This window comes from Micropterus salmoides, unplaced genomic scaffold (assembly GCF_014851395.1).
Source record: "Micropterus salmoides isolate LMB-PRFRI ecotype aquatic unplaced genomic scaffold, ASM1485139v1 Ms_hic_scaffold_2456, whole genome shotgun sequence".
NCBI classification, from domain to species: Eukaryota; Metazoa; Chordata; class Actinopteri; order Centrarchiformes; family Centrarchidae; genus Micropterus; species Micropterus salmoides.
In genome coordinates, this window is record NW_024041658.1 from 1 (window position 1) to 20649 (window position 20649).

Genomic DNA, 20649 nt, shown 5'->3' on the forward strand with positions numbered 1-20649 from the left:
CTAAGCACTAAGACATAAACTAAGAACTAAGATGAGAAAAGGAAAGAGACAGAACAGGTAAGACTAACCATGCAACTAAACCTAAAAAAAACAAGGTGGCACAGAAGAAACACAAAACCCCAAACCATGAAAACAGATGTAATATAGGAACAACATGAACACAAAACCAAATCCCAACAACTACAGACTGATTCTGCATGAACCCAGACCTGGATCTTTGTCAAACCTAAACTCAGAGCTGGAAGTCTAAACAGAACCTGAACTCAGAGCTGAGAGTCTGAACAGAACCCGAACTCAGAGCTGAGAGTCTGAACAGAACCTGAACTCAGAGCTGGAACTCAGCTCCAACCAGCTGCACGTTAGTTTTGTCTCTTCACCTTCATCTGGCCACAGCATCTGTCCATTCACTCCAGTCTGGCGATGATTCCAGACGGCCTACGTGGACAGAACGTTGACTGATACGGTGTCTTGAAATCAGTGACCTTCTGACTTTGGCCTTTTATGTTTCACTTTTGGTGGTTTGTTTTTAACTCCTGCTGATTCTCCATACTAACAGAGCAGCATTCAAACATGTATTGAAACATTCAGTGAACACTGCAGCAGCATCAAAGGTTTCACACTTCTTATTTTTATACGTCAGTGTTTGGTAATTTCACGACTTGGGAGTGAAAACTCATTTTCAAGTGTTCTCACCTTCTTTAATGATTTGATTTCAAATCGAACCTAGGCCTCTGAAGCCAGAAGCAAACAGAGTCTGCTTTCATGCGGGACACAGGTATCAGCACCCATCTTTACTAATGGAAAGAAGCCCTGTGTGCTTCCCCAGAACGTCTTCCCTAAGGATTGACCTCCGATGAGTTCTGCCTGTGTTGCGTACAGCTTGAAATAATGCTGCATGGGTTCATAAACACCACCAGCCGCTAAGTCTCAAACCTCCTTCCCTTCAAATATCGCCTTCATAGATCAAATTCATCAAGCTCAGACCAGATTGACTTTAGTTTTATGAACATTCATTGTAGGACACATTTGTCCCGAGCACTGCTCGTAGAGGCCAGGACAGTGTCCTTCTGCGTGTTCTTCACGTGTGTTCTTTTCGTGTTCTTTTCATGTGTTCTTCCCATGTGTTCCGTGCGTTCCTGTGAGATATTAACATGATGACAAAGGTTTTACCTTTGACCCAAAACTGCAGCACTTAATGGAGATTGTTCTGTGTCCATTTATTTAATCCCACAATCCTCTGCAGCAGCAGACAGTCCCATGCATTTTAATAAAATCACATCTGTTCACTGGTTTGGTTTGTTGCTGCTGCAGGTTCAGATGTTTCTCTCATGAGGAACAAACCAGCGCTGGATCCAGAACCAAGCAGTCTGCAGTGTTGTTCATGCTCTGTGCTCTCACCGTGCAGGGAGTGCCATCACTTAGTCCTGTCTTCTCTTCCACCTCTGTTCTGTTTGTCCACATGTTGATGGGAGTTCCTCCTGCTGGGTTCCTGCTGGGTTCCTTCAGTCATCAGTTACTGATAGAGCCTCATATACTCATGCAGTGTAAATGTATAGAACAGACTGTATCATGTCTGCAACTGCGAAGTCCATGTGTTGTTATCGTTTGTTACTGTAGCCTAAAGACAAATCTCCCCCAGGAGACAATAAAGGTTATCTTGATCTTGATACGACGATAAAACAGGTCAGCTGTCAGAAACAACATGGAGTTACTTTCCTCATTCTTTCTTCCTTCTCTGTGTTTCACAGTTGAACCTGCTGCTCGTGTATTTTCAGAGGATTATATCGTAATATACAGTATATTTGTGTGTGCAGATCACAGTGTTCAGGATGGGCTCAGAGGGACAGCAGGACATTGAGATGTCCATCCTCACAGCTCTGCTCAAAGGTAACTGAACATCGCTCTCATAACGCTTCCTGTTGGTATACGGTTGAACTCCTTCAGCGATTGATGACACTTTGTTCATGTGATTACAGGTACAAATGCGTCAGCGTCCGATCAACTGAGTCTGGCTCTGGCCTGGAACCGAGTGGACATCGCTCGCAGTCAGATCTTTGTGTATGGACTCCACTGGCCTGTGAGTTCATAGATGGATACAGGTCCATCTGTCTCTGTCTTGACCCTGCTGGGGCCAACATGGAGGCTGGATTTGCTGCCACCATGTTTGAACCCTAAACACTATGATCATAGACCCCTAAAAGTTTCTGCAGAAGTCAGTCAGTCTGCCTCGACTTCTCCTTCCTAACTCTCCTCCTAGTTGCAAGAACAGATGATGAAATAATAAATAAAAGTAGGAGTAGAAGGAAATAAGAAGCCAAGAAAGAGACTCGATCGCAAAAGTCTTTGAACTGTTGGAACAGTCTAGTTATTTCTGCCACCGACTGTTTGATGGTGTTTCTGCAGCCGGTGAGCGCTTCACCCACCGACAGGCCTAAAAGTCCGGCAGCTCAGCGAGCAACAGCACCAGGAGGAGGAGGAGCAGGGAAAGGGAAAGCAAGGGGGAAGAAAGGAAAAGGAGGCAAAACCAAACCTGAACCCCCCGAGGAGACCGACCCCCGGAAACTGGAGCTGCTCAACTGGGTAAGAGATTGGAATACAACAGACCTTATGATCCATGATAACCACTAACAGGATAAACGAAAACCACAAAATCACATGGTAGTAGACAGAACACAGTGAACAGGATGCTTTCATCATTGTAATGTCCATTTCTTTTCAGTGGTCAGACTTTGTTATGATGAACAGCTAGCTTCTGCTACTCATGTTCCGGCGATCACTTTCAGTAAAGTTCAGCACCTTGCAGCTAGATGGATAAATGGCATGTTACTGAACATCATTACAATCATACATTTTAGTTATTAGACATTATCAGTAGTAAAGACGCAGAAACACCTTCTTTCTTGCTCTTTCTTTTGGAGCTTGTAACTTACTGACAACCTGTTGGACTGGCAAAGAAATGAACATGTTAGCAAACCTGAGACACAGTTTTCACTGTTCAACTGAACCATTAGCTAATGGTAACCAAAGCCTTATTCAGTAGCTAACCTTAATCAAACGCTGCGACAGGTGAACTCTCTGGAACAGGCTATGATGGACGCTCTGGTGTTGGACAGGGTGGACTTTGTCAAGCTTCTGATTGAGAACGGCGTCAACATCCATCACTTCCTGACTATCCCTCGTCTGGAGGAGCTGTACAACACGGTGAGACACTGCACTCCTCTGCAGCAGAACAAACTTTATTTTTATTTTTATTTATTTAAACACTGCACAGCAGCAGCGAGGACGCACTTTCTCTTGCCTGAGATTAGGTCCCTATTATTTCATTTCTATGTTAGATAAATGTTGTCTGGTGTGTGGGGACTGGGAGGTGTGGCATACCAATGTTTCTCTTCTCGTTCTGAACAAAAGCTTTCTGCTCTGATGTCTATATATTGTCACGTTTATCTGCAGCTTAACGTCCATCAGTGATCCACTTCCTCTTGTGTTGCGTCTCTAATCTTTATCTGCTTCGCTCATAAAAAGCTCTTTCAGCAGCGCGTCAGGTACTGTCAGATGGAAGTGAAGCTCTCTGCAGTTTTTATAACGTTCGAGTCAAACAAGTCCAATTAGATAAGACGTGTCTGTAATCACCTGCTAACAGCTGCACGTCACGCTGCCTTTAATGTCATGTTAATATCAATAATCAATAACACATAATGAATAACCCCATTAAGTCAGACCGTCCTCACGCAGCTTATTACCACCCACATTTACGTTTATTGTGGCAGCGACATCTAGAGGCCGTGTGAGCCCATGAGGAAGTCAAGTGACGTTATATAAAGAGCGAGAAAGTCCACCTAAGGTGATGGTTGGGTCAAACCCAGGAACCCGGCATTCAAGTCCCGTTTGAAACTGAGTCAGTGCCGGGTTATTTAGTTTTAAGTTAAAGTGTGTTACTGACTTATGTAATTCGCTGAGGACAGGTTATAGGACCAGGTCATAATTCAATATCTCGTGCTGATCATCAGCAGAAGAAACACGATAAACAGAAGTGATCAGGTGGAACGTAAACCTGACATTATCCTGCTAAATATGGAACTGAACAAACATTATTAATGTTGTGGTATTATTTGCAGTTTTTTTTCTTTTCATCAGTTTCCTGTTTGTTTCCTGTTTTGTTTGTAGAAGTTGGGCCCGGCCAACACGCTGCACTTTGTGGTCAGAGACGTGAAAAAGGTCAGTTTGGTGTTTTTAAACAGGTGGGGGATGGGGCGGGGGGCAGGTGAGGAGTACATAACTAAACGTGAGAGCTGATCAGTAATAATAATAATAATAATCTTTATTTGTAGAGCACTTTTCAAAAACAAGTTACAAAGTTCTTTAACAAGTGTAAAGACAATAATACCCAAAAGACAATAATACAAAAACAATACAAGATAAAAGCATGAAAACATTGAAAAGACTAAAATACACGTTTAAGATAAATATAAAATAATTAAAATAGAATAAAATAAAAGATAAAATAAAGTCAAATAAGATCGGGAAAGGCTCTCCTATAAAAGTATGTTTTAACAAGGGACTTAAAAGAGTTCACTGACTCAGCCGACCTGATTTCCTCGGGCAGGCTGTTCCAGAGCCTCGGGGCCCTGACAGCAAACGCTCTGTCCCCTTTAGTTTTCAGTCAAGACTCTGGAACAGACAACAGACCTCTGCCTGAGGATCTCAAGGTACGTGCTGGTGCGTATGGGACTAAAAGGTCAGAAATATAACAAGGCGAAAGGCCATGAATGTCACAGTCGTGGTGTGGAGGCAGGTTGGAGGACCCAAACACAGGACACAGAGCGGAGCAGGTATAGTTCAACGAAGGGTTTTAATTAAGCGAGCACACTTACAGGTGAGTGGCTGAATAACAGAAATCCAAAATCCAAAAGTACAGGGAGACAAGACAAGACAAGACAAGACAAGCAAGGCTGGTTACAGGCAGGCAGAGAGTACACACACGACAGACTGGGGGGTAACATGAACAATGACCGGACAAAGACAAGACAGAAACACCAGGTATATATACACAGGGACTAACGAGCAGGGCGGGAGCAACACAGGTGAAAGACATGAGGCTAACGAGACACAGATAGGGAGAGAGAGAGAGAGAGAGAGAGAGCAGGGGAAAACAGAGACAGACATGCAGAGGGATCACTGGGGTAACAGACATGACAAGGGTGACTGAACACTAGACGAAAGACAAGACAGACCCCCAAAACCCAACAGACCAAAATAACACTAACTAAACACAAAAGTGCAACACAAAAGATGGCCAACCGGCAGAGCATGACAATGAAGAGCTTTAAAACTGATCAATAGAATTTTAAAGTCAATTCTAAAACATACTGGGAGCCAGTGTAATGAAGCTAAAATAGGAGTAATGTGGTCATATTTCTTTGTTCTGGTTAAAAGCCTGGCAGCTGAGTTCTGGACAGTCTGGAGTCGATCAGTAGATTTTTGGGTTAAACAGGTGAAAAGGCTGTTGCAATAATCCAGGCGTGATGAGATGAAGGCGTGTAAAATGGTCTCGGTGTCCTTAAAAGTCCTTTAAGCTTTAGATTACTATCAAACCAAACACCAAGGTTCTTTGCAACAGGCTTAATGTGATTTACTAGGGAACCAGCAGATGGCAGTATTTGTTTTGCCATCTGCTGGGACCCGATGACCAGGATTTCTGTTTTGTCTGAGTTCAGCTGGAGGAAATGATTTGACATCCATTTTTTAACTTCACAAAGGCAGTTGTTAAGTGAATTCAGCATTCCAGGGTCTGTGGATCTGACGGGCAAGTATATTTGTGTGTCATCAGCATAAATATGAAAAGAAATGCCATGTTTATGGATAATATGTCAAAGGGGAAGCAGATACAAGGAAAACAAAATGGGTCCTAAGACCGACCCCTGAGGCACACCATATTTAACTGGACAGAATGAGGAGACATAGTTGTTTACAGACACACAAAACTTCCTATTTGACAGGTAGGATGAAAACCATTCTAGGGCAGTACCAGAGATCCCCACCCAGTGCCTCAGTCTGTCTAACATGATGTTGTGATCAATGGTGTCAAAAGCAGCGCTAAGGTCCAGGAGTACCAGGACTGAGCACATGCCTTCATCAGCAGACATTAAAAGGTCATTGGTGACTTTAAGCAGGGCAGTCTCAGTGCTGTGGTATTTCCTGAAACCAGACTGAAACATTTAAAATATTTTGTTATTTTCCAGTACAGTGAGCAGCTGTTTGGACACAATTCTTTCTAAATTCTTTGCTATAAAAGGCAGTTTTGAAATTGGTCTAAAATTATGTGGGAGGGAGGGATCTAAACCAGGTTTCTTTAAAAGTGGATTCACGCAAGCCGTTTTAAAATAATCAGGGACACAACCAGTAGATATGGAGCTTGCAACAGAGATCAAATGGGGGCCAACAGAATCTATTACTTTCAGTAAAAATTTAAAAAATCAAGTGGGCTGGAGGACACTCTCATTTGTGATACTGTTTTTAAAAGCTCAGACAAGTCGATGGGATAAAACTGGTTAAAACTCTCTTGTTGCTGGTGAGGAACCTCTGAGTAAGAGGCCGCGGGGGTAATAGAGGCTCTGATTGACACCACCTTATTGGTAAAATAAGATAAAAACAATTCACAGTCATCATTACTTCCAGCTGAGGCACAAGGAGGGGTTGGGTTTACCAGCTGATCCACAGTCTTATTGTGTTTATGTGTAGTAATGAGTTCACAAAAATAATGTGTTCTCGCATCCTTAACCAAGTTATTGTAGTTAATTAATAAATCCTTCAGACTGAGGATACTGGATTTTTTCCATCTGCCCTCTGCTTTCCTGCATTCCCTTTTTAGGCTGTGAATGCTGTCATTTATCCAGGGTTGCTTACTAGCTTTAGACGTAGGCCTAACCTTTAGAGGAGCAGTAATATTTAGTGACAACAAGCAGATATGATTGAAGTGATCGACCAGATTGTTAGTGTTGGAAAAAGACAAGTGTTGGCTTTGGCTCTGAAAGAAACACTTTGTTCATTAAAGAAGCGAGAACACACGGAGCTTGGTGAGGCGGCATGAGTAACAGGAGAATCGCAGCTAAAAACAATACATCTGTGGTCAGATATGGTCATGTCCATTAATTCCACAGAGGAAATGCTGACACCCAGGGTAAAAACCAAGTCCAGTGTATGACCACGGTTATGTGTTTGCCTTTTGACATGTTGTTTGAAGTTAAAAGAAGTGGCCATATTTAAAAGTCAGTTGCATTAACATTGTTGGTGTCATCAACATGAATATTAAAATCGCCACAAAGAACAATTCTGTCATAATTTAAAATCAGAGTAGATAAAAATTCAGGAAGTTCTGATAAAAATCCTCCAGGCGGTTTTGGGGGGCGATAAATTATAACAAATATGATAGGTTGCAGCCCTCCAACTTTAAGAGTGAGAACTTCAAAGGAGTTAAATTCATCACAGCGTACTTGATGACATTTTAAATTTTTCCTATACACGCTCACTAGCCCACCACCACGACCACTGACCCTCGGTTGACTAAAACAATCATATTGAGGCGGACACAGTTCAGCTAGCTGGCTATAGTCATTCATCTGCAACCATGAATCAGTTAAAAACGTAAAATCTAGATTTGCAGACAAGATAAAATCATTTAAGATGAAAGTCTTACTTGAAAGTGATCTCACATTGAAGAGAGCCATTTTAAATGAGTTTGTTCTGGGTGCTGGAGTTGGTGCAGTTGTCCTAATCCTTAAGAGATTACTTATATTGCTGTGTGGGATGTGCACATTTTGGTTTACTGGTCTATGCCTGATGATGACAGGAATAGTAGTCTTTGGAACAGCGCTGGTAGGAGACGGCTTTACATGCCAGCAGGTGGAGACTTGGAGTTCAAGATCTACGAGTTCTACAACACTCCCTTCACCAAGTTCTGGTTCGACACGGCACGTTTTAGAATATATAAATACTGTGTATAATTTATATCAACCGCATATTGATCTAAAGTTTCTTTCACAAATAGAAGCTCACGATGGGTTAACACTCAAAGTTCGTTGATGATGAGATTTATCTTCTTTAGTTTAACTGTTTCGTTACTTTAAAAGATGTGTAAAACATTTGTATTTCAGGGGAATCTCCCCCCAGACTACCAGATCACTCTGATCGATATCGGCCTGGTGCTGGAGTTCCTGATGGGCGGAGCTTACCGCTGCAAATACACCAGGAAGAGCTTCAGGGCGCTTTACAACAACCTGTACGGACTGAAACGAGTGAGCAAACCCCCTAAGAGAGTCGACACTGCAGCAACGTCTGCTTCACACATTTCTGCTGCGCTTCATTCTGACGTGAATATTAATCAAACTGTTTGGAGATGATCCACCAGGTGGCAGCACGGAGGCACATTCTCTTCCTTACATTCAGGCCTCACCGTCAGATTTTCACATGGAAGAATTAGCAGAAAGCTATTGATCCTCGTCCCACAAATATAAACAAATATGTCTTTTCTTAACACAGTGTGAAGTTTCTCCTTTAACTAGACTCTGTCCTGCTCCCTGAAACACGAGGAACATAAATATCCTGTGGCTCCAACATCAGTATGTTTCTGGACTAACAAACATGTTGTCTTTTCTTTTGCAGCCGAAAGCTCTGAAACTTCTTGGGATGGAGGTTTGTTCTTATTTTTAATTTTACAAACTGTATTATGGAGCTGATGGTGGTCTCAGTCTCTGACACGTGGACTCGCACCTGTGGTTCCTGCAGGACGACGAGCCCCGTCCGAAGGGTAAAGGAAAGAAGAACAAGAAGGAGGAGGAGGTGGACATCGACGTGGATGACCCCGAAGTCAGCAGGTTTCAGTACCCGTTCCACGAGCTGATGGTGTGGGCCGTGCTGATGAAGCGCCAGAAAATGGCACTGTTCCTGTGGCAGCGGGGCGAGGAGGCCATGGCCAAGGCTCTGGTGGCCTGTAAACTCTACAAGGCCATGGCCCACGAGTCGTCCCAGAGCGAGCTGGTGGACGATATCTATCAGGACCTGGAGAACAACTCCAAGTGAGTCCCACAGAACCAGAGCCCAGGGGGCTTAGACCAAAAGTGTCACAACACCTGAAGTTCCCTGGTGTGCAGAGCCCGTCATGGCCTGAGGGGGGCGCTGGTGTGTCTGTAGACTGAGTGTGTTTTGTGTGCAGGGAGTTTGGTCAGCTGGCCTACGAGCTGCTGGATCAGTCGTACAAACACGACGAGCAGGTGGCCATGAAGCTGCTGACCTACGAGCTGAAGAACTGGAGCAACTCCACCTGTCTGAAGCTGGCTGTCGCAGCCAAACACCGAGACTTCATCGCACACACCTGCAGCCAGATGCTGCTAACGGACATGTGGATGGGCTGCCTGAGGATGGGCAAGAGCAACAGCCTCAAGGTACCAGCAGCACTCCCTGAGGGACTGCCAGGTCTCCGGTCTGTGTGGGATCTGGACCGGAGCCTGCAGGACCTGAGAGAAAACATTTAAATGCATCTTTGAAAACAGTGAAATCAGACAAACAAACGTTCAGGTGACGAGCGCTGACCCCGCCTCCACCTGGTGTGATCTGAATGTCTCACCTGGAGCAGGTGCTGTGTTCAGTCAGTCTTAAGCTTAATTTGTACAGAAGTCAGTTTACAAATCGTCTTACCATCTGAGAAGTTAAACACGCCAGACATTTTACTCACAGACAGTGTTGGGCAAGTTACTCTGAAATTGTAATAAATTACTCCTTAACAATACTTTAATAACATTACTTTACTTATTAGTGGGTGATAAAAGTAACTCGTTACGTCACTATATTACTTTCACTCCCCCCCAAAAAGCTCTTTTTTTTCAAGTTGGCAACAAAAACAAAACTCCAGATCATCTGAAAACCCTGTCATCCCACCGCTGACAAATATTACCATTAAGGTCACACGAGTGCTGACACAGATAGAGGAGTAAAATGTCCAGCTGGCCTCACAGCTGAGAAATCTGACACGAATAAACTGCTGTGTTATCGTGGAAACAGATGTTTGACTCAATGGGAACTGCTGTGAATCTTCAGGGCTCGCCGTTAAGCTTTTCCTGGTAAGAACAAGTACGTTAAACTGGCTTTTCCAAATATATAAATAAATAACCTGGCAGCAGCTACACTGATGCACGTTTAGACAAGCTGGGGACCAGGTCTGAGAAGCCATCACAGGTTTTCCTCATGTTCTAACTTGTCTGTCGAGCGGTGAAGCTTTGAAGCCAGTGAAGTGACGATGGCTGACCCACTGACCCAGTAATAATAATAATACTTATGTCCTCATCCTGTCTCCAGGTGATTTTAGGGATCGTTTTTCCTCCTGCGATTCTCCTCCTGGACTTTCGTCTGGCAGATGAAGCCTCGAATCATTTGTCCAAAGAGAACGACGACAGCAGATCTAAAGACGACAACAAATCCAGCAAGGTACCAAACAGCCAGAGCAGAGAGTGGTCATTGGTTCAGAGCAGTCTGAGTGACTCAGAGTTTGTTTCAGGACGCCGTCTCCAACATTGACGCTACGTCGAAGAAAGGAGACGAAGAAGAAGAGCAGAAGAAACACCGGAGGACTCCCATCGGGAGGAAGATCTACGAGTTCTACAACACTCCCTTCACCAAGTTTTGGTTCAACACGGCAAGTTTTAGAATATATAAATACTGTGTATAATTTATATCAACCGCATATTGATCTAAAGTTTCTTTCACAAATAGAAGCTCATGATGGTTTAACGCTTAAAGTTCGTTGATGATGAGATTTAGCTTCTTCAGTTTAACTGCTTTGTTACTTGTCTTTCTAAAAGGTCACAACCAATAGATTTTTAATGAAGATGATAATAAAGATACTGACCGTGTCAAAGGGACACATGTGACCTGAGAATTAAATGTGTGTGCGACAGATCTCCTACCTGGTTTACCTGATGTTGTATAACTACATCATCCTGGTGAAGATGGAGCGATGGCCGTCTTTACAGGAGTGGATCGTTATCTCTTACATCATCACTCTGGGACTGGAGAAGGTCCGACAGGTAAACTCTGAAACACACCTGGGGCTCTGCTCCCAACACGTTCTCATCCCAACGCTTCTCATATGGACGCCCTGGGTACACTTTAGCTTTGTTTTTGTACATGTAGGGCTCCACGGTCAAGTTAGCAAGAATAAATATCCGGTTAGACTTTCAAAATAAAACTAGTGGTTAACGTTGTGAAACGTTCAGGAAAAGATTGTGGTTTAGGTTAAAATAACAACAACCTAGCTAATCTATGTAACCCACGTGACTTAAATTAAAACATTAAATTCTGAGTTTTTGTTCCACACGAGAAATGAACACCGGCCTCCTGTGTGAAAGTCCAGTTTTTCCTGTCCACCCAACCACCCCCTTACTTACTTTTGTGTTAAACATCCTACACCTGCCTTTAGAGTTCAAAAGTGACGCTACAGGGTTTCCCCCAGGGCATTACAAACTGACGCCAACGGGTCTGTAGTTATTAAAGTGATCAGACTTTCTGCCCTTCACCTGTTCACCTGCATCGCTTAGTGACCTTTCACCTTGATATTACTGATGTTGTATTGTTGAATGTAGGCCGGTGGGGCGGGCTGCATGATAAAAATGAACATTGTGAATAGTGGGGTGGTGAAACAGGGTGAAGCGAAACTGTTGTGTAGAGGTAATACTCATTTTAATGTACCCCTGCTGCCAGATCTTGATGTCGGAGCCGGGGAAACTGAAGCAGAAGATCAACGTTTGGTTGGAGGATTACTGGAACATCACCGACCTGGCGGCCATCTCCGTCTTCCTGCTGGGTTTGCTGCTGCGGCTGCAGAGCGAGCCGTCCATGGGCTACGGACGCGTCATCTACTGCGTCGACATCATCTTCTGGTACATCCGAGTCCTCGACATCTTCGGAGTCAACAAGTACCTGGGACCCTACGTCATGATGATCGGAAAAATGGTACGCCTTCACAAGATGACATCGATACTAATGAAACAGTTAACTTTACTCTTCAGGTTCACATTGGGCTAACACAGTGTTACAGAGCAAAGCAAAATAATAACTGATAAAAGTAACTGTTCAACTTTTAGAATTTATTTTTTGTTTTCAGCTCCGTGTTTCTTCTCACTGGACTTTGTAATATTTATTTCTGTTTGTTTTTCTCTGTGAAACATTTAAAATTTGTTGTAAAGACAAACAAACTGTTTTTAAGTTTCATAAATCTCAGTGATATAAAACGCCTTTGGTCTGATGGTCGTCCAGATGATCGACATGCTGTACTTCGTGGTCATCATGCTGGTGGTGTTGATGAGTTTCGGCGTAGCTCGGCAGGCTATCCTCCACCCGGACGAGGAGCCAACATGGCGTCTGGCCCGAAACATCTTCTACATGCCGTACTGGATGATCTACGGAGAGGTGTTTGCAGACTCCATAGACCGTAAGACTAGAGTTCATAGTAAGACTCCAGTCAGCCGCCTGTTAGTCCTCACCCCTGTCCTCCCGTCTGCCCTCACCCTCACCCTGTCCTTCCCTTCTGTCCTCCCCTCTGCCGTCCTCTCTGACCTCACCCTCTGCCCTCACCCTGTCCTTCCTGTCCTTCGCCTCTGTCCTCACCCTCTGCCCTCACCCTGTCCTTCCTGTCCTTCGCCTCTGCCCTCACCCTGTCCTTCACCTCTGCCCTCACCCTCAGAGTTCATAGTAAGACTCCAGTCAGCCGCCTGTTAGTCCTCACCCCTGTCCTCCCGTCTGCCCTCACCTTCACCCTGTCCTTCCCTTCTGTCCTCCCCTCTGCCGTCCTCTCTGACCTCACCCTCTGCCCTCACCCTGTCCTTCCTGTCCTTCGCCTCTGTCCTCACCCTCTGCCCTCACCCTGTCCTTCCTGTCCTTCGCCTCTGTCCTCACCCTCTGCCCTCACCCTGTCCTTCACCTCTGCCCTCCCCTCTGACCTCACCCTCTGACCTCACCCTGTCCTTCCTGTCCTTCGCCTCTGCCCTCACCCTCTGCCCTCACCCTTTCCTTCACCTCTGCCCTCACCCTCAGAGTTCATAGTAAGACTCCAGTTAGCCGCCTGTTAGTCCTCACCCCTGTCCTCCCCTCTGACCTCACCCTCTGCCCTCACCCTGTCCTTCACCTCTGCCCTCACCCTCTGCCCTGACTCCCTGCCCTCACCCTCTGCGAGATATTTTTCTTTACATATCATTAAATAACCCGATCAGCCATAACATTTTGACCACCTGACTAATATTGTGCAGGTCTCCCTTATTGCCACCAAAACAGCCTTGACCTGTTGACACCTGGACTCCACTAGACCTCTGAAGGTGTGCTGTGGCTTTTGGCACCAAGCAGCAGATCCATTTAGTCCTGTATGCAAGGTAGGGATTTGTTGGTTCAGCACATCCCACAGATGCTGGACTAGACTGAGAGCCAAGTCAGCACCTTGAACTCGTTGTTGTTCCTCAAACCGTTCCTGAAGTGTTTTTGCTTTGTGGCGCATTATCCTGCTGAAAGAGGCCGCTGTCATCAGGGAACACTGTTTCCATGGTCTGCAGCAATGCCTAGGTAGGTGCTACGTGTCAAAGTAACGTCCACATGAATGGCAGGACCCAAGGTTCCACAGCAGAACATGGTCCAAAGCATCACACTGCCGGCTTATTTTCTTACTATAGTGCATCCTGGTACCATGTGTTACCAGGTTTTCACTAAAGGGATTCAAGAGCGGACACAAGGCAGATGTAAAAAACTCAGGCAGGTTTATTTTCAATGTGCACGGAGAAAACCAGGCAGAACTCCAGATTCTGTGGGGATTTGACAATGGCATCCTAAAGCTCAGTTCAGGGCAGACTGACTGGCAGGCAGGCAGGCAACGTCTTCACACACAGGGAACAACTGGAGTAGACAAAGAAACAGGACATTAGAAGCTGACAAACAGAGACAATCACTCACGCTCACACCTAAGGACAATTTAGGATAATGATAATAATAATCTTTATTTTTTTTTCAAACTTTTCAAAACAAGTTACAAAGTGCTTTAACAAGTGTAAAGACAATAATACCCAAAAGACAATAATGTAAAAAAAAATAAAACAAACAAACAAACAAAAAACAATACAAAATAAAAGCAAGAAAACATTGAAAAGATTAAAATACACGTTTTTAAGATGAATATAAAATAATTAAAATATAAATAAAAGGGATAAATAAAGTCAAATAAAATCGGGAAAAGCTCTCCTATAAAAGTATGTTTTAAGAAGGGACTTAAAAGAGTTCACTGACTCAGCCGACCTGATTTCCTCGGGCAGGCTGTTCCAGAGCCTCGGGGCCCTGACAGCAAACGCTCTGTCCCCTTTAGTTTTCAGTCGAGACTCTGGAACAGACAACAGACCTCTGCCCGAGGATCTCAAGGTACGTGCTGGTGCGTATGGGACTAAAAGGTCAGAAATATAACAAGGCGAGAGGCCATGAAGAGCTTTAAAAGTGATCAATAGAATTTTAAAGTCAATTCTAAAACATACTGGGAGCCAGTGTAATGAAGCTAAAATAGGAGTAATGTGGTCATATTTCTTTGTTCTGGTTAAAAGCCTGTCAGCTGAGTTCTGGACAGTCTGAAGTTGATAAGTAGATTTTTGGGTTAAACAGGTGAAAAGGCTGTTGCAATAATCCAGGCGTGATGAGATGAAGGCATGTAAAATGATTGTTGATAAAAACATGATTGAACAAGCTTTGCGGTGTGCTGCTCGAAATTTAAATTACTATCAAACCAAACACCAAGGTTCTTTGCAACAGGCTTAATGTGATTTACTAGGGAACCAGCAGATGGCAGTATTGGTTTTGCCATCTGCTGGGACCCGATGACCAGGATTTCTGTTTTGTCTGAGTTCAGCTGGAGGAAATGATTTGACATCCATTTTTTAACTTCACAAAGGCAGTTGTTTAGTGAACTCAGCATTCCAGGGTCTGTGGATCTGATGGGCAAGTATATTTGTGTGTCATCAGCATAAATATGAAAAGAAATACCATGTTTATGGATAATATGTCAAAGGGGAAGCAGATACAAGGAAAACAAAATGGGTCCTAAGACCGACCCCTGAGGCACACCATATTTAACTGGACAGAACGAAGAGACATAGTTGTTTACAGACATGCAAAACTTCCTATTTGACAGGTAGGATGAAAACCATTCTAGGGCAGTACCAGAGATCCCCACCCAGTGCCTCAGTCTGTCTAACATGATGTTGTGATCAATGGTGTCAAAAGCAGCGCTAAGGTCCAGGAGTACCAGGACTGAGCACATGCCTTCATCAGCAGACATTAAAAGGTCATTGGTGACTTTAAGCAGGACACTCTCATTTGTGATACTGTTTTTAAAAGCTCAGACAAGTCGATGGGATAAAACTGGTTAAAACTCTCTTGTTGCTGGTGAGGAACCTCTGAGTAAGAGGCCGCGGGGGTAATAGAGGCTCTGATTGACACCACCTTATTGGTAAAATAAGATAAAAGCAATTCACAGTTATCATTACTTCCAGCTGAGGCACAAGGAGGGGTTGGGTTTACCAGCTGATCCACAGTCTTAAACAGAAACCTGGGATTGTGTTTATGTGTAGTAATGAGTTCAGAAAAAAGGATCAGAGAACCCATGCAGAACATGCAAACTCCACACAGAAAGGCCGGGGCAACCGGGGCTTGAACCCATGACATTGTTGCTGGGAGGCAACAGCGCTAACTACTGCACTACCGTGCCACCCAGCAATCACACCACGGGAGGTAAAACTGACAAACTGGCAAGGAGTGGAAGATGTACCAAAGTATTTCACTGCATGGGCTGATTACTTGATAAGCCGCTGCAGGTGGTGACAAGCCAGGAGCCGGAGCCAGACGCGCCCAACACACACAGACAGGACATCACATACCAAACTGACAGAGACAGCAGGGAGCGGAAAACAGAGGAAACATTAGGAAGGGGGAGGTGGCAAAGCTTAATCATGACATCACATGCCCATTGTAGACGCTTTCTGCAGTGGACAGGGGTCAGCAAGGGCCTCCTGACTAGTCTGAGGCTACGCAGCCCCGTACACAACAAACTGCGATGCCCTGTGTGTTATGACTCCTTTCTATCAGAACCAGCATCAGCTTCTTCAGCAGTCTGACCTAGAGCAGCTCGTCTGTTGGATCGGATCACACGGGCCAGCCTTCGCTCCCTACAGGCATCAGTGAGGCTTGGCCGTCCATGACCCTGTCACAACTTGGACCACTTTTTCTGCTTCTAACGTAAACTGTGAGGACACGATGTTCACCTGGTGCCTGATAGATCCCACCCACTGACAGGTGCCATGGTGACCAGGTAATCAGGGTCATTCACCTGTCAGTGGTCATAATGTTATGGCTGAAAACATTATTCTTCATATATTTACGTCATGTTCAGCTGACCTGCTGTGCAGTTAGTATATTTAAATCTACTTGACTGATTATTAGTACCAAATTTGTTATTTTGCTGAAAAATGTTTAGAAATTAAAACCTTTCCATGTTGTACTAAAGTTTTTACATTTTGAAATGTTTGTACATGTTCACACTTTTTTCACATTTCTTGAGCATGTTCCTGAGTGTTTCTAGCCTGAAGTTCATGTTGTTGTTTCTCTTCTAATTTTTTACCTTCGGCGGTTGGCGGACAGTTTATGCGATGGAAATCAATCGTAAGTATCTCAGACAGAATTTGCTGTGAACTTTTACAGCTCACTATCTATTGCCAGTGGTTGATGCAGACAGGTATTTTGTTTTACATAGTGTTTCCTGTGACTGTTTCACAATAAAAGCTCACCCGAGTTGGTCCAGTTGAAATCTGAAGCAGCTCCACTTAACAAACTACATCTTTTCCTATCTGAAGCTTATTTGAATCCAGAGCAGGTTACTTGTTCTTTACTTGAGTATTTCCACATTTATTTTGATACTTTTACTCGCTACAAGGAACGGAGTGCTTTAAAACAATCAATATAAAACTACTGCAGTCCATTCATGTCTCTGTATGGACATTAATGAGTGTGTTGTTTGAATCTCAGCACCGTGTGGAGACAACATGTACGATGAAGACGGGAAGAAGCTTCCTCCCTGTATCCCTGGAGCCTGGCTCACTCCGGCCATCATGGCCTGTTACCTGCTGGTCGCCAACATCCTGCTGGTCAACCTGCTCATCGCCGTCTTCAAGTCAGTGTTGGTCACCTGATCCTGCTGCTGATGCTTTAATATACAGCACACAGACAGACCTCAGATCAGTTACTGTTTAAACACAGTGCTGCAGAGGAGCTGTGAGAGGAAACACGTGCAGGAAAAGATTCCAAAATAAAAGTCATGGTAGTTTCAGTGTCAGGTTAAATCCTTGTATCTCTGCTTCTGTGGATTCTCATGCATTCGTTTGATATGAAATGGGTCAGAGGGAGTAAAATTAATTGTTAGTTCCAGCCCTAAAATGACCCAGTAACTCCAGACAAATGTAGTGGAAAAAGGTACAATATTTCCCTTATGACAAACACCTTGAGACTATACTGAACTAGAGAACTGAGCTGGGCTTACACAAAAATCCTTCACCCACAAACTTTAGAGACATTTACAAACAGCTTCTTAAACCCAGTCCTGGAGGAATTCTGAGGAGAGACAGAAAATCAAACCTGCCTCCTCTTTCTCCTCTCAGCAACACCTTCTTCGAGGTGAAGTCCATCTCTAACCAGGTGTGGAAGTTCCAGCGGTATCAGCTGATCATGACCTTCCACGACCGTCCCATCCTGCCTCCCCCCCTCATCGTCTTCCCCCACATCTACATCGTCCTGAAGAGGCTGTGCTGCCGCTGCAGACGGAGGCCGGAGGGAGATCGCGACGACCGGGAGAGACGACTCCGTAAGCTTCACTCTGAAGTCCCTCTGACAGCAGGACAAAGATTCAGAACTGCAGACGAAACGGCGTTTGTTTCCTCTGAGATAAAATAATGTTTGTGTCCTCAGAGCTGGTGCTGAGTGCAGATGAACTGAAGAGTCTGCATGAGTTTGAGGAGCAGTGTGTGGAGGAATACTTCAGAGAGAAAGACGACGAAAAACAGTCGTCCAACAACGAGAGAATCAGAGTCACATCTGAGAGGTCAGGAAGACAAATGTGCTGTTTTTATAAACTCATATTTGTCTTTATATTACTTACATTAATAGAATGATGTACACTCCTCGTATTGACATGTCAAGACTCTGCTTATTCTGAGACAGTGAAGACAGACATGACATATACGATATACCATTAAGCAGAACAAAGGAGATATTCAAACTTAAATTTTTCCTTTTTGTGTTTTTTAAATGTCACTTCACATTTTTAAATCATCCTTTCATGATTTCCAGTTGTTCATTTTGTCAAGGTATAAGGTTATAAGGTTATAAGGTTTATAATGAATGAGAAAACAAACGTAACATAATAAGTCTATTGTAAGTGGATATAATATTATACTATGGGTAAGTTAGAATACTGTTATCTGAAATTATAATGAATTAGGGCTGTCCCCGACTAAGGATAAACAAGGTCGAATCAGAAAAGTGAAGTCCTTCCTATAGTCGACTGATAGTGGTATCATGTGTGTTTTTGTGCGCGGCGATTGCGAGTGGGGTGGGGGGGTTACACACGGTAGCTCCGCTTTAATCTTGAGAAGCTGCAGTGTCTTTTCATTCAACTTACACTGTAAATCCAGCTAAACTGAGGCACAACGGTCTTGTGCAGACTTTTACCTGCATTACTGCTGCCGACAAATGCATGCACGTCACGGTTCCCCACGGGTCTATTTCAAGTAGCCGGCTATTTAAAAGCGATAAAATATTCAATATGTGGTTCATCAACGCTGATAAATTATCCGAAAGTCCCGCAAGATGCGAACAACTCGGCACAACACCAGTGAAGCTGGGGCTCGGTCTCTTCAGCAAGTGTTCCTCTTCTGCCACTGTACACATACACGCTACGCTTACACATGCGCACTGACAACCCAGGGTTAGGGTTAAAATTTTGGATTTATTCACGCACTTCAAAATCATTTATTGAAAGTTTTATTCTTTTTACATATTTATTTACAGCATTAAACGTTGAAATGTATATTGTAATAGGCTATATATTAACTTATTGGGAGAAAACTGGTAGTTCTATGTAAAATCAGACACTGAGCACCCCCATATAGCCAAAATGGCGTGATCCTTGTTTCGCTGCGAAGCTTCGACTGTGAAATTGACAGTTGAATCAGGCCATCGAAGCATCGAATCTTCGACTATTGGGGTCAGCCCTATAATGAATACACTAATATTAGCCCAAATCAAACCTTAACAAGACAGAAAACGGTTCTATTTGTAAATCAGTACAATCTCAATAAACTGTTGAAATACAAATAGGTTGACTATAAACAATCTGTAGGCAGACATTTACCAAATAAAGTAATTTCTAAATATGGTCACCCTAATTGCAATACTTACATACACACAAACAGAAAATGGAATCTGGTGAAGTGTCTGCAGGTAACAGTGAAATGAAGTTGTACTCACTGCAGCAGAACAAACAAAAATATCATATTTACTGTGGAACCAAATCAAACTGTTTCCCTGCTTTCTCCTCTGTGTTTCCTTTTATTCAGGGTGGAGAACATGTTCATGCGTCTGGAGGAGGTGAATGAGAGGGAGCACTCGATGAAGGCATCCCTGCAGACAGTGGACCTCCGTCTGGCTCAGCTGGAGGAGTTCTCCAGCCGAATGATGAACGCGCTGGAGAAGCTGGCGGGCGTCGACCGGGCCGAGCTCGTCCGCAGTCATTCCAGAGGATCGTCCTTCTGCGAGCCAGCCGCTTTGCTGCGACAATGCAGCATCAACAGCGGAGACGGATACAGTCTGTACCGATACCAGCTGGAGCATGATGACAGGATCACTGTGTCCGGAGACATGGACGGAAATGACAGGAGGGTCCAACTGAGTCCAGAGAGACAAGAAAGGACCACGGAGCAAGGACCCACAACAGGTAGGACGAGACACATTACAACAAGGGATCAGGTGACTTTACATGACGAGATGAAATTATGTAACATTAGCAATTATATTAACAAAAGTTACTGCTCTAGTTTCTACTTTCCAAAATTCAGGTTTTAGTTATATATAGAATTGCATTCCATTAATTTCTCTGTTTTTAGAAAACGGATTATTGGGGTTTGACTGTTCAGTCTTAGTCACATTACAACATGAGATACAGAACTCCTGATCACCCTAGACAAATTTTGTTCAGAACAATATCAGCTCACAAAGTCCTTCCGACTACAGTAACGCCCTTCCGACTACTGTAACGCCCTTCTGATTACTGTCTCTACAGTAACGCCCTTATGACTACTGTAACTACTGTAACACCCTTCTGACCACTGTCACTACTGTAACGCCCTTCTGACTACTGTAACTACAGTAACGCCCTTCTGACTACTGTAACTACTGTAACGCCCTTCTGACTACTGTAACTACTGTAACACCCTTCTGACCACTGTCACTACTATAACGCCCTTCTGACTACTGTAATGTCCTTCTGACCACTGTAATGTCCTTCAGACTACTGTAACGTCCTTCAGACTA

The 20649-nt window shown here is 43.9% G+C and overlaps 1 protein-coding gene across 1 annotated transcript; it reads left to right on the forward strand.

Moving 5' to 3' along the window:
- Nucleotides 1-1819: 1819 nt before the first annotated feature.
- Nucleotides 1820-20053, forward strand: LOC119918886 (transient receptor potential cation channel subfamily M member 1-like; the record flags this gene model as incomplete). Its single annotated transcript, XM_038739516.1, has 19 exons — nt 1820-1887; nt 1977-2077; nt 2404-2580; nt 3067-3201; nt 4165-4215; nt 8151-8291; nt 8659-8688; nt 8782-9071; nt 9209-9437; nt 10348-10476; nt 10547-10684; nt 10947-11075; nt 11749-12000; nt 12304-12478; nt 16708-16728; nt 17092-17236; nt 17721-17923; nt 18028-18160; nt 19677-20053. Coding segments are annotated over exons 1-19 (2914 nt in total), but the record flags the coding sequence as incomplete, so codon positions are not given.
- Nucleotides 20054-20649: the final 596 nt, after the last annotated feature.